Below are 14,999 nucleotides of genomic sequence, written 5' to 3' on the forward strand. Positions count from 1 at the left end.
CTGCTGCAGCGACAATGCCAGAGCCTTAACTCACTAGGCTACCAGAAAACTCCTTGAGTTAGTTCTTACGGAAGAGTTTCTTACCCTTACTCCGTTCCATAGTTAATCTCAACTCCTCATATTATTTCATCTATACCTAAACACCAACACTTCCCAAATGTGGAAATACAAGCTTCCTCTCCTGAGCCCCAGATCCATTTGTGAAACTGCTCATGGGGTCTCTTCACCTGGAGGACGGCCAGGCATCTAAAACTCAGGGCATCTAGGACTGACTTCATTCCTTTTTTCTACAAATCTGTTCCTCCTCGCAATTTTCCAGCTCACATATTTGAAAGTCATCCCTGATTCTCTTTTCACTCACCCTCACAGATTTTTTTTCCACCAAATCCTGTAGATTTAAATTATCTTTTCATTCTGTTCCCTCACTCCATTTCCTCTGTCTTTATCTTTTCTTGTTCAGTTTTACTCTTTTTTTTTCTTTGTGGACTTTTAGGCTGCACCCATGGCATATCAAAGTTCCAGGCTAGGGGTCAAATCAGAGCTGCAGCCGCTGGCCAACACCACAGCCACAGCAATGTGGTATCTGAGCCACATCTGCGACCTACACCACAGGTCAAAACAATTCTGGATCCTTTTTTTTTTTTTTTTTTTTTTTTTGTCTTGTTTTAGAGCTGCACCCATGGCACATGGAGGTGCCCAGGCAAGGGGGTCCAATTGGAGTGGAAGCCAGCAGCCTATGCCACAGCCACAGCAACATGGGATCTGAGCCACGTCTGCAACCTACACCACAGCTCAAGGCAACACCAGATCCTTAACCCAATGACTGAGGCCAGGGATCAAAGCCGCAACCTCATGGTTCCTAGATGGATTCGTTTCTACTGCACCACGATAACTCCACAATTCAATCCACTGAGCAAGGCCAGGAACTGAACCCATGTCCTCACAGATATTAGTCAGTTTGTTTTCCCCTGCACCACAGTAGAACTCCTGTTCAGCTTTACTCTTACAGTTTCTGTCTCCGTAATTATTTTTGCACCCTCAGGACTGCTCTAAAACTATCCTGGACAATGAGACCATACTAAGCCTGCACTACGGAGATCTGTATCCCACCACTGCTTTATTCTGTAGTTGACACCCCAGTGCCCTGACCGTGAAACCCACTCCATAACATAAGTCTGCCTCTTTTTCTGGCCCCATCTCTTAGCCCTTTCTTCTTGAATGCTTTGACGGAGGAGTCCCAAAGGACTTGCTTTTTCTTGAATGGCGCTAACTTCCGCGTTTCTTCTACCATTTCCTTTTCATGTTCTACTTCAGTTATTTTCAAAATTAAGCCCTGATGTTATCTTATTTTGGAGGTATTTCTCCTAATGCCTTTTCCCCTCTCCTTTCATGTTGTGAGTTTTTTCAAGGATTTTAAACCAATAGATCATTTTCAATATAACCACTTGTTTATATTCTTCATCTATACCCTGAGAATAAAATAATAACCATAGTGATGATACATTAGATGCATTTTTTGAACACTTATTATGTGTCAGGTTATGTTTTAAGCTCTTTATGCATACATACTTAGTCCTCACAAAGTCTCTGTACCTTGCGTAGCTTTGTCAAGCTTTAATTTATAGATGTGGACACAAACACAAACAAGTTCAGTCAGTCGCCCAAGGTCTAACAGAGCTGAGATTAAAATTCAAAGTCTGTATTCTTAACCATGCACTCTTCTGCCTTTGCAGAAGGTAAGACATGCCTTACCGACTGGACATCTATCAGATAGAATGTTGGTCCTGTGATGACAGCAGGTTCACTCCAGCTGATGTTGATGCTAAAAGGTGAGGTTGCTACTACAAGGACATTTTCAGGAGGTCCATCTGGAGCTATGAAAAGAGAAAAAAAATCAATTACCTTGCTACATTTAAGCTAGCATTTGCCAGAGTACAATAATAGAAAAGACTGTAAAAAAGGATAATCATAATAAATCAAGGCTATATTAATTTATAGTTCACAGCATGCTGAAAGGCACTGGCAAATCAAAAAACGTAATTCCCTTCAAAATAATTACAATACACAAAGAACTTCCACATGAGAAATTAATGATCATAAATAGATGATTTTAAACTAATATTTTGAAAAGCATTGCTATTGCTAAAGTAATCTTTTGAACAAACATTTTTATTTTAAAATAGCCTAATAGTGTTGTTTTATGAAAACCTACAGAAACATATTTGACTACAGAAAAGTGGAACTGGTTCAAGTTATAGCTAAAATTATCTTAAAATGTAAATTGGCCTTGTTTTATTGTTTTCACTGAGGAAATTGCATAGGAAGTAGGTTATACAACTGATCTTATTATTACAATGAATTTATTATGATTCAAACAAATTTTTTGTCCTACTTTTATTACTGTTGTCTTTTCATCGAGAGTGTAAAACAAGAGATAATATTTTATGGAGTGATTGCTGAAAACCCTTGTTGAAATTTCAGTTTGAGAAACTATGAGGAATTAGAAGAGTCTTCGTCTAAGAAGGATTTAGTCACAGTTAATTTGACATAGACGCTGACCTAGAAGAAGTGCTCTGCACATCCCTGTCCTACGATGGCCTCTCATCAATTCCTGGGACATTACGTATTGCAAGATATGTATTTCTCAGTAGTTATGACTTTTAAATCCACGTGTTACTGAACAATATTGTTCCATAGATACTCAGAAGGTGTACAGAAGAAGATAAAGTACCTCTTTCCTCAAATAATTTGTAAGAGCAACAAGTCATATGATCTTGGTCAAACAACAAAATTTCTGGATCTCGGTTTCCTCCTTGTATGTGTATTTCATGGCATTTTAAAAAAAAATTACGAATGCAAAATGTGTGAAAGTTGCCTGTGAGTTTAGTGCTTGGCCTGTTTTCATCAATCAATACAAAACATTATAGTAAAGGGCAGAATAAAGATAAGAACTAATTAGAAATAATCCATTCTGAAGGGTGAAGGATGAAGTGGTGAATACAGATGGGCAGGGAGTCAAGGAGAAGTTGCACAGAGGAGAAGAGGGTTGAATAGGCTTTGAAACATGAGAAGAATTTCAATAATCAGAAGGGCAGGTTTGGGGGCACTTCTTTGCTAAGAGGGTCATAAGCAAAGCTACAAAAACATAAACAATAGGGTCTATAGACAGAATTTTATTTCTGCAGAATGGCTTTCCATGGTAATCTTGTGTTTATTATTTTGTACATTCAAAAATATTATTCTAGGAAGGGGTCCACACACATCACCAGACTGTCAAAGGAATCCATGGTACAAAAAAAAAAAATCAGGATCCCTAAGTTCAAGGAACAGAGATAGCACAGAAAGACCAGCGTTCATGGAGGGTTAGGCAAGGAATAAGCCTCAAGTGGCCACTTGGGAACTAAGTTAGAGAGCACTTGATTACTATATTAAAGGGCTTGAAGTTCATTTGAAACAATGGGATGCCACTGAAGGTATTGAAAAGGACATTTTTTAATGATTTAGGAAGAAATCTCATGTGGCTATGAAAAATGTGGATGCTTTGAAGCATTGAGTCCAGACAGGCTATTTCCAAAAAGTCAGGTGAGATCTGATGAGACTCTCAAGTGGGAGAATGACAGTAGGTAGAGAGAGGAGGAGATGAATCCAGAGACCTTTAAAAAATTTAATAAAAAGAACTTAAGGGCTGAGTAGATGTGAGATGGACAATGCAGTGAAAAGTGAATTCATGTATCAATGCCGGGAGAGTGTTTAAAGAATTCACAATAGCACATGTAGGAGCAGACTCTAGTTTTGGGAGAGATAAAGACAGGGCAGGGATGGTCACTTTGGGCCTGTACTCATGAAGTCTGAGACACTCAAAAGGACTGAGATGTCTACCTGGCAAGTGGAAAGATGAGCTAGAACTAGGGAGATAAGACCAAGACGGAAAAAGAGATGTCTACCTGGCAAGTGGAAAGATGAACTAGAACTACGGAGATAAGACCAAGATGGAAAAAGGTTTTTAAATTTTTTTCAGGAGTTCCCATTGTGGCGCAGTGGTTAATGAATCCGACTAGGAACCATGAGGTTGTGGGTTCGATCCCTGGCCTTGCTCAGTGGGCTAAGGATCTGGCATTGCCATGAGCTGTGGTGTAGGTCGCAGAGGTGGCTCGGATCCCACATGGCTGTGGCTGTGGTGTAGGCTGGCGGCTGCAGCTCCGATTAGACTACTGGCCTGGGAACCTCCATATGCCACAGGAGCGGCCCTAGAAAAGGCAAAAAGACAAAAATAAATAAATAAATATGGCAAGTACATCTTGTTCAAGTGAGTCACAGGCTCCGAAGAAAGCCAAAAGATTTACGTCAACACCAGGCGGGTATTTAGGATGTTGATAGTAGTGACGATTCGGTACTGAGAACACTTCCAAGAGAGATGATGGTATGTGGAGCTGATATGTGTTAATAACAATGACAGAATTAGGTAACTGATTTCTCTAGTGACTAATGAAGAAGAGACAGTGGGATCTCTGCACTTAAACATACCTGGCATATTCTGAAATCGTCAGTCTCATTCTAACTTTATAACCCGAGCTTTAGGAAAACTACCTCAAATTGTGGTGTAATTCATTTAGATAATTTTACATAACAAATGAAAGCTAGGAGAGGTCTCCCACCACCAACATAATTAAGGGCTGAGGAGATGGCTGAGCACATAATTAAGAGCTTTTGCATGCCTTCATGGAATGATGCAATCCATTCCCAAGAGTGGCAACCCTCTTTCCTCCCAAGCTGGGTATTTCGTAGAAATGTTATGGCCACTGTAGCAAGTATTAGCTTAACAAATGGAAGCTCTGAATCTCTGTTCCCACTGTTAAATGAGAAGAGGATGGGCTTTAGGATCAGGTACCCTGTTACTGATCATTATATACTTTCACCATGGAGAAATCTGCTTTGAAGAATGTAAGATGTTTTGTGGGTTTCCTGTCTTTGACTCTGTAAAAGGGGATTGGCTAGAAGCTAGGTAAAACTTTATGAGGTGTTCATTAATTAAGATTTTAATTATTTATCACATATTCACGTTTTTGCAAAACCAGCCTTCTAGCTTTGTGAGAAGCATTGTGGAGAACCATTTGGGCAGAAATAAAGAGAAAAACAGGCTAAAATATTTTCCTGTCTTATACTATTGGAAATGTGGAAGAATTTTATCTCTACCCAAATGCTCTGTTGATGTTTAGGTGAAATTTATGCATTTACCCAACCAAAAATATTTACTGAGCATCTTCCATGTTCCAGGAACTGGGAAGACCCCAAGACGACAGATGTGATCAAGGTCGTTGTGGACCTGTGCACAAAGAGCTTCCAGTGGGCACCTGCTCTTCTCCTCTCAGCAGCTGTTTGCTGAACACCTACTCAAGGCAGACATTTCTGATAAGAAAACCAAAGCGATAAAGACCATGGAGCCTCTGTTTCAGTGGAGGGAGACAAAAAATACATACACATATTATTAAAATGTAGATAAGTTAGAATATAACTTGCAAGGAAATGATACACTATGTTGGGAATTGACATGCACCACGACAAAAAACGAATCAGGTCAACCAGAGTAGGGGTGCAAATAGGAGTTACTATTTTTAAAAATGTAGTGGTAAGGCTATATGCTCTCTGGACGGGTGACAGGCAATAATTTAAGGAGGTGAGGGAGGTTGGGGATGTTTGAGGAAAGAGTGTCGCAGGGAGGAGAATGGGCACAAGGCATGAGACAGGACTGTGCCTGGTGTGTTGTAGGAGTAACAAGGACTGCAGTGAGCCTGGAGGCCGGTGAGTCAGAGAGGAAACAGGGCCAGATTTTGTAGGGCCTTTAAGGCCACTGCTAAGGTCTCTGTAAGAACTGCTATTATAGACAGAAAAAAAAGAAAAAGAAAAAGACAAAAGCCATACCTTATTATAAAGAATTAGAAGGGACCTCTATAGAATTTGATACTTGGTCGTTAACTCATATCAGAAAGTTGGCCAAAATTAATTAGATCAAGAGAACATGGTATCTTCAGAATCTGATTCTTCAATCTCTACTGCATATATCAACCCAGTGGCTGCTGGGACTACAATTTTAAACCTAACTCATCCTCCTAGCAGGCAGGCAAGATGGTACATTATTGTTGTCCAGATAACATGGTGTAATCATGGAGAATCTGCTGTGGTCAGAAAATTGATGTGATTTTTCTGTGACTATGCTGATGATTGCTTATTTTTAGAAATAGCTCCAGGAAGTATTTGTCTATGTCTGTGTTTCTCTGCTCTGCAGTTTGGATTTTTGGGGTCTCAAATGAGGACAGACCTAAATCCATTTCCCAAGGGAAACCTCAGCTAGTCTTGCAAGTATGTCTGTAGAGCAGCCCAGAATGCAGTATGATGCCTTGCTGCAACTCCTCGTCTTTCCTGGTAAAATGTCAACTATGTGATCATTCCTTTAATACCAGCAATCAAAGCCCTCATCAGGGAGTGTCTGCTACCGCAAGCAGAGCTAAGAGAAAAATGACATTCGAAGATCATTCATGGCATATACTAACTACTCGAGCTACTAAATATTTTAAGTTCTACACACTAATCAATCATAATAAAAGGCAAAGCATTTAGCCCCTAACTGAACTGTGCTTTAATGCCATTTCTTGAACTTTTCAAAAGTTTCTTTCTTTCTTTTTTAAGAAACAATCACTGTAGATAATATTTGCATTTTCAATAAACTTGATTAAATTGCCTATTTTGTTATACGTGTCCCTTGTGTTAAATCCTTTATGAAATAATTCTCTTAGAACGTATTATATTTATCTATATTCTTGAAGAATCATAATATGATGGAAAAAGAAGTCCTAAATCTGAACTAAAAAGCAATGAAAGATAATCATTTAATCCATAGAAATTTTGAGACATATTTAGAATAACAAAATGTTCAAAGTATAGTATAAAACAACATCGAATTATTTTAATGTTGTCCAAATATGATAGTTCACTTTTAAGCAAATCACATTTTCAAGTCTCAGATAATTTTCTCTTGGAATTTACCAAAACTGCAAAAATCCATAATAAAATATATCTGGTATTATTTTTCTCCCCTATCCCAGTGTGTAATAAACTATCATTAGAGTCACATAAGGGGGAATACGAAGTTACAACCAGGAATGTCAACTACCAAAATGAAGGAAGCTTAAAGAAGAAAAGGGACAGAGAGTTGCAAATATGCCAGTTTAAAAGCTTAGTGATGTACAAGCATCTTTAGGAGACTTTGTTTGTCTCTCCATAAACTGTCACTTCCTGATTTAGGATTGTTTGTGAAATGAATCCAGTCAGTATTGGGCCAAGATATCACTATACCCTTTCTCTTATAAATCACAGCAATTTACTCAGTAGGAATGATCTATCCTTATTCTCTCATTCCCCATAATCCAATCACTTCCTCTCATAAGCACTTTTCCCCTGGTTTTCACAATAATGCATTTTCTGTAACTAACAACCATCATTTCCTGATTATCATGCTTCTATCCTTGCACAGGAATGTGGGTCTTATGTGGGTCAGGGTCATCTTTCCCATCCATCTGTGTCCCCACGCTAAGTGTGTTAGCTGAAAGGTGAGTCTGGACAGGCCATCATGTTGCCCACTACATATAAAAGTCTGAATGCCACTTTGATTAAGAACCATCAAAGTCTGGTGTGTCTAATACTACGCTTTCAGAATAAGCACACTCAAAGACTTACTAGTAACTGTGCCTTCTGCAGACCCTTGTAAATTTAAGTTAATGATGAAAAACACTGTAGAAAATACATTATGGTCCTTAGAGCACCTTGCTCCAGTGACTTTCCTAAAGAATAAACATACATAAATAAATGACAGGAACTCTCAAGACAAAATATTCTTGAGCTCTGTACACATGTGTGATTTAAACTGCACATCTATTTGATTCGAAGTTCATTTTAAGTTTACCTAAAGGTCCTTCCCTCCAGGGTATTTGAGTTTCAGGATCAGATACACTGGACCACCAGATTCCTAGCTATTGTCGTCACTAAATAAAGGACTCATTCTTTCTCAGTCTCTAGGACTGTGATTTGGCCTAGATTCACCACATCTGAGAGAATTAGCTGTACGTTTTAGAAGCTTTAAGTTCCTGTAGTCCTCTTAGGGCTAGAGGAAATCTAACTGGCTGGGAGTTTGGGTGAATTCCTTACATCTTAAATAATGCAGGGTATCAAGGGCCCTGAAGAAGGTCAGCAATGAGACTGACCATACTTGTGCAGGCGAAGAACATCTCAGGATACATCCCACTGGTTACGATGCTTCAATAATTGGCCATCCTTCCCTGGTATCAAACGTTTCCCTAGAGCCCAATGATTTCATGCCCGTATGAGATACTACTGTTGGCTTATGAAATATTTCTTTGCATTTTACGAGGCATTAATTTTGTTTTATATTTGTATTTCCCAACAGCAATATGGCATCACGAAGGGAGATACTGTAAGCATAAGAATCTGACCTATTAGACTATTCAATGAGTATAGGGAATGATTTCATGGAGGTCCACAGTATTAGACTTCATCGTATGACCATTTTCTCTGATGTGAATGAGTAGTTTTCTGAGTCATTTCAGGATGGCTCAAGTGGAAAAAAAAACAAAATAGCAAAAACTCTCACTTCCAATACTAGTCATACCAGGTAAGAATGAAAATATTACCCTTTTAGTTCTATCGCTCTTAGGATCAGATAATACAACTTTTTCCAGAATAGCATTATATTTATAAAACAACTTTCTACAATAGTGATTCTCTAAATGTGGTCTCCATATCAGCAGCATCAATACTACCTGGGAATTTGTTAGAGAAGCAAATTCTGAGACCACAGTCCCTGCTTACTGAACCAGAAGACCTGGGTAGGGCAGAGCACTTCGCATTTTAACAAGCCCTCCTGGTGTTGCTAATGCCTGGGGTACAAGTTTAAACCACTATCTATAACACCAACATACCATTTGAAAAAGCAATGGCATTGCTCTTCGGACTAGGTGCCCAATGCTAAAAACTCCTGGTAATAAGGCTGGAAAGGGGGATTGAATTTCTACTTCTGTGAAGATTAGGGATATAGTTAGGGTTTGGGAGGTGGTGATAAACATGGAAACATGCATCCAGCCAACAGCCACTCCACACATTGGTCTCCTCCTACCTTCCTGGATTATACATCTACTCTGGATAAACTATGAATAGGTTTCTCCCTGCCATCATGCCTTTCAGTTCCCAAAGTTTCTAGAGTAATGACAGGTCGTCCTGTTCCATAAGAACATAAGAAAACATCATCAGTTCTGCGGTACCTAGAAGCCACGTGTAGGAACAACCCGGAATAATTCGGATAAGGCCATCGACATAACACCATGTTAGGGGCTGGGGTAAGTATTGCTGCTTCACTCCCTTCATCCTTTATATGCAGGTAATCATAGTAAAATAACTATCAAAGGTAAAGCTAAAGAGAAAAGAAACCGAAAGTGTAGTTAAAGGTTATGTATGTTAGGTGAAGCCCCACTCCATTTGTTTGGGAACTGATAGTTGGATTATATACTAGAAGCTGTTATAATATCCCCAAGTCTTTCTTAGTCTCAGTTTTCAAAGCTAATAATGTCACATACTGATTATCCCTTATATCGCCCTTAACGTCTTGGTTTCTAGTGCTTTTGCTGTAAAAGACATTCTATTTGTTTATGCAAACGGGATTTCTAATTATTTTTATTTATATTCTGGAAAACTTGCTTATCAACTTGACCAAAGGTTTTTTTACATTAAACATAGAGTAGAATGCTTTACTAAATAGTTTAACTTTAGACGCCTACTGTTACTTCCTTTCAACTGATTTCACCTATCTTACCGTTAATCCAACCTGGCACCCTGCCACCTCTTAGTACTTTGGTACCATCATGAGGCTTTACTCCAGTCTGAGTCAAGATCTAAGTCCACAGGCTCTTCCCTAAAAGCGAATGAGGTTTATGAATGAATCAACGGGTGTAAGGTTCTTGGAAGGGTACTAGTACATACTCAAGACTCGATAAGCGTACCTGCTATTATCATTACTCTGAATTATCCAGCTAAGGGGTCTCAGTTCAGTTACTGGGCAGAACGAAAAAGTGCCCTAAACCACCAGGCATAGCTATTGCACTTTTTTTTTTTTTTTTTTTTAGAACTGGAAGTTTTCCATAGTCAAATTGGAGTTCTTCTCACTTCCTTAGTAAATGTAGAAGAAAACAGAGCTGAAAACCTGTTGGCCCCTGGCCTAATACCGAGGCAGACCTGCAGTGGAGTTAATGACCAGAAATCACGAAGAATTAAGCCTATTTCACAGTTCTTTCTCAACCAAAAAAAAGAAGATTCTCAGAGGGTCAAAATCAATTTATTCAACATGAGATTTGAAGTTTGAGATTGGAAAGAAAATTCATTTGAATTTTCAAAAGTTCAAACTTAGCCAACAATAAGTGGGGTAAAGATACTTTTCTCCTTTTTTCCTTTTGATAACCAGGTTTTCTGTAATATTGATGATTTAAAACACATAGTGATAACTCTTATCCTTTGATTTTTAGTGATCTGGCTGAAAAACACATTCTACATGCTTATGTAATGGGATTTCAAAATATTTTAATTTATATTCTGGGAAACTGTTTAACAATCTGGACAAAAGCTCTTTTAAATTATACACAGTTGAATGCTTTATTAAATAACTTTATATGCTCACTATTATATTCTTTAAATTATGATTTCACCCAAAAACTCTCTCTTTCTAATCATGCTTAGCAGCCCAATTAAACATTGCTCTCCTTCGCTTTCTTCATGGACTGTCAACTTATTATGACCCCACTTTACTATATAAATTCATTAACAGTTTATTATCTCAGTTATAATTCAGATGCTTCTACAGCTTCAATCCACTCTAAATAGGCATTTATTTTCTTTCATTGTTTGAAATCCTTCTCAATTTATTATGTACATATTTCTTTCCTATATGCAGTAATTCATACATCTTATGTTAACTAATGAAAAAGAAAAAATATCAGCAATATAAAATAGACTGGTTTGTGAAGTAAAAGAAGCTGAATATGTCAAACATGAAAAAAATAGGAGAATTTTAATTTTGACAAGAAATGTGTAAGTATTTGAAAGACAAGTTATAGCCAAAAAAAGTTGAAGAACATTAGTATGAACTATTTTGCAATGCAGAGAATTTTGACACTGAAATACTTTCACATTAAAATCAAATGCCTTCCTCGGGTCCAAATGGCATATTCATCCAGTCTTAGCCACTGAGTGGGCATGATGGGTGGAAATATTCCTAACACATGATCACATGGTCATCTCTGCTTTTAAAGACACCAGAGTTTCACAAAAGAAAGAGATAAACAATTATAATATGTTAAATACTTAGAAACAATTTTTGGAAGGTGGAAGTGGAAAAATAAGTTTATAGAAGTCTTTGCAAAGGAGATATTTGGTGTGAAACATAAAGAAAAGGCAGTTGTCTTCAAAAGAAGACAGAAAGGACAGTAAGAAAGAACAGCAAAGATTCTGGAGCACAAAGGAGAAAGAGCAAGGGATGTGTGGGGAATATAAGCAAAAATCATAAATGACCTTATAGAGCAACAGTGTAATTTCCATCAACAGGAACACTGAAAACTACTAAGGATCTTAAGCAGAGGAACAACACAAGCGTACCCAAAAACTGGGTTCAGGTAGAGGGTAGAGAAAATAGAAACAAAAATTCCATTTAGGTATCTTTTGTAGTAACATAGGAAGTACATTTAAGGGCCTGAATTTAGACACCCTTAACAGAGAAACATAGACAAATTCACAAAATGTTTAGAAGGTAAATTCAACAGGACCCGCTATGGACTCTGGGGTAGATGTGCACAAAGAATTAAGAGTAAGCTCTAGAGGCTGGCTTGAACCATTACGTGAATAATGGCACCATACACTGAAACAGGGATCACAGGGGAGGAGGAGGTTTGCCGTGGGACAGGGACAGTGGTACTTTGGGGTCTGAGGTGTCTATGGAAACCTAAGCGGTCATACCAGTAACTTACAGGTCTAGAAGAGAGAGATGTCTTCTTGAATTACACACGTGGGAGTCTCAGGCAACTCACTGAGAAGATTTTCAACAGCATCTAATTAATTTTGCAGAAGTACAGACATCATGTCTAGAATAAATTATATTCACTTCCTCTTCTGGCAGCAGGATACAGCCTATTCTAAAAACCCACTGCCACCAAACGGGCTTGTTTATGTCATGAATTCTATTTTCCTATTTCTTTAGGGCTAACATCTCTTCTTATCATTATACAATTGCTTCTTTAGAGAAAGGAGAGTATCTACCTCTGTTTTGACAGCATTCACTACATTATAAGTGCATTACACCTACAGAATGAATTAAGATTAATTGAATATAGAGTAACTCATCACAATGTCTCATTTGTAAAAATGTTAAGGAGTGTTTTGCCCTCTATTTGGTTTTCCTTCTTTTTAGATCATAAAGTTGCATTCCTTGGAAGCTTCTTTGATGAGGCATGTTTTGTTGAATTTTTTCTAACCTAACAGATGTTTGGGTAGTTAAAATTCCTCATGAGTATGGTATCCTGTGGTTTTCACACCCTAAGTGTTACCCCAGGAATTTTCCTTTCTTGCTGTCTTCCAGGCCTGGTGGTCTATAGGAGATGCCTGTTATGAGAATCCCATTTCGTTCCATACTAATTTCACACCCACACTCTGTTCAAGTTGTGCATGTCCTCAGCATTGTAAGTACCTATTGTGCACCACAGAGATATTTAACAGATTTCCATTCTGCATTCCTCCCCCACACACTACTCAAATTGCTCTTGAGTTTAAGGATAATCAGAAAAATAGGAGATGAGTAAAATAATCTTTAAGACTTTAATGCTTCAAGTTAAATATTTCTGCCATTTGCACTTTTTTGTGCTTATGTTTGTATCCATACGCACTCAGTATGAAGCAGAGCGTAATGGCTATTATACAGATGATTTAAGGAGAAAAGCAATTTGGCCTCAATTATCTAGATCAGCGTATGTGGGAGAAAGAAATGTTACTTGAGTTGGCTGAATATTGTTTCCTTGCTTCACTCCAGGGTACAGTGGTAGATTCAGATTCAGAAAGCAACCCAATTTAATTCTCAGCTTGCATTCCCCAACTTTGCTCCCTGCAACTTCAATCGGAATGCTCTTTTTCACGAGTTGAGAGAGATTTAACACAACACTTTTCTTCTTCTACAAGCCATTTTAGAGCATTTGTAATAGTTATTATTTCAATTGTGTGCTTTTTAAAATTTGAGTTATTCAAATATTGAGTAATTTGATCTCAAACTCGCCATAAGTTGCTGGCTCCTTATCAGAGAAGCTCCAGATTTTGATAAGAAGTTTTGTTAGCAAGTACTTGGGCACAACTTGATGCCATTAGGATAAAATGTCCAAATCAGAAAGAGTGATTTTATACTAATTTATATTGTTTGTTTTTTTCTACAATTCAGAGAAATCATTCATTTTCATCATTTTATTTTCTTACATCATATTATAAAACAACCTAACAGCTTTTTTGAATCAATGATAGATAAAAATTTATTAAATTTCTTCATCTTCATACTTTTTTTTTTCTTTTTTAGCTGCACCCATGGCATATGGAAGTTCCTGGGCCAGGGCCTGAATATGAGCCACAGCTGTGACCTATGCCACAGCTGCAGCAACACTGGAACTTTAACACACTGTGCCAGGAAGGAGATTGAACCCGTGCCACTGCAGAGACAACACCGTCACTGCACCATAGTGGGAACTCCTAGATTGCTTTTTTGTTTCCAAAATGTCTATAATACTTTTCATCTTCGGTTTGCAGAGTCAACATATGTTTTACTTACTTTCAACTTAAAAGCATTACTCTTCTTCAAGATTTTTGTTGCTTGACTGTTCTAATTTCTTATTTTTATACAATATGCTAGTTTAGGTCTTGTGATAATATATGTAGTGTCTCTGTCTTTCACAGCAAATGAAATCTCAGTTTCTCTCTCTTTGCTTTACTATACTCAGCAAACTTTTTTATTGTAAATTTATGAATTTCAAATATACTTATTAGAAAAATGTCCCTTTCATTTTTGGGACTAAATGAAGAGTGACCAACTCATTCTCATAACTTTCAAAATTAAAGTAATTAATTATTCCCACCCACATATGAATATTCAGCTGAAAAGCTTGTAAGTTTGAGAATGCCAAGAAAAATCATATATCTGTTATACCAAATCGTGAAATATATAAATCTTTCCACTTTTCTCTCTCAATCACAGTCATAGAAAGGAAACTTTGCATGTATCCTCTTTTCTATATAACAATAGAGTAGGAAATTAGTTCTTAAGGATAAAGAAAATGAAAAGGGAATAGGAGTGGTATAGAAAATCTACATATCTATTGATAAATTTTTCATACTCAAGTATTCTCTGATGGAGAATTAAATCATAGCAATGAAATACTAGACCAAGAGAGGAGAAAATACCATATAAAAGTCAAACTGTTACTCCATACAAAGATACTCTATCAGTCATCAAGTAAAGGTCTGGAAACTGGAGTGATAAGAAGCATCAAGAACTAACAAACCAACCAACTAACCACCAGTGGCAAAGGAACACATCCTAATAAAACTAGAAAAATAATACTTTTTTCAATAAAAGCCCACATTCTGAAATAGCTGAAATACTCTACCATTATTCTTTTAGACCGGAAAAAGCAAAGTGGAGAAGTAGGGAATTGAAAATGACCAAATTCTCATGAATGGGTCATAGGCCTTAAAAGGGGGTAGGGAGTGGAAGGCCTAGGGTGGAAGCAATGGCATGCAAGCACAAAAACTCCCAAATTTTCAGAATTAAGAATGTGGGATTTTTAACTCCTGGGCACCTATCCAGACAGAATTCTAATTTGAAAAGATACATGCACTCCTATGTTCATAGTAGTACT

General features: G+C 37.6%; 1 protein-coding gene across 1 annotated transcript in view; it reads right to left on the minus strand.

The window, feature by feature from the left end:
* Window positions 1-14,999, minus strand: part of PTPRQ (protein tyrosine phosphatase, receptor type Q) — a 294,121-nt gene that overhangs the window by 79,251 nt on the left and 199,871 nt on the right. The window contains exon 27 of the mRNA XM_021093069.1: window positions 1,753-1,874. Coding sequence (XP_020948728.1) covers window positions 1,753-1,874 — 122 coding nt within the window. The remainder of the gene's footprint in view (window positions 1-1,752; window positions 1,875-14,999) is intronic.

The sequence above is a fragment of the Sus scrofa genome, chromosome 5, assembly GCF_000003025.6.
Source record: "Sus scrofa isolate TJ Tabasco breed Duroc chromosome 5, Sscrofa11.1, whole genome shotgun sequence".
In the NCBI taxonomy this organism is placed as follows: domain Eukaryota; kingdom Metazoa; phylum Chordata; class Mammalia; order Artiodactyla; family Suidae; genus Sus; species Sus scrofa.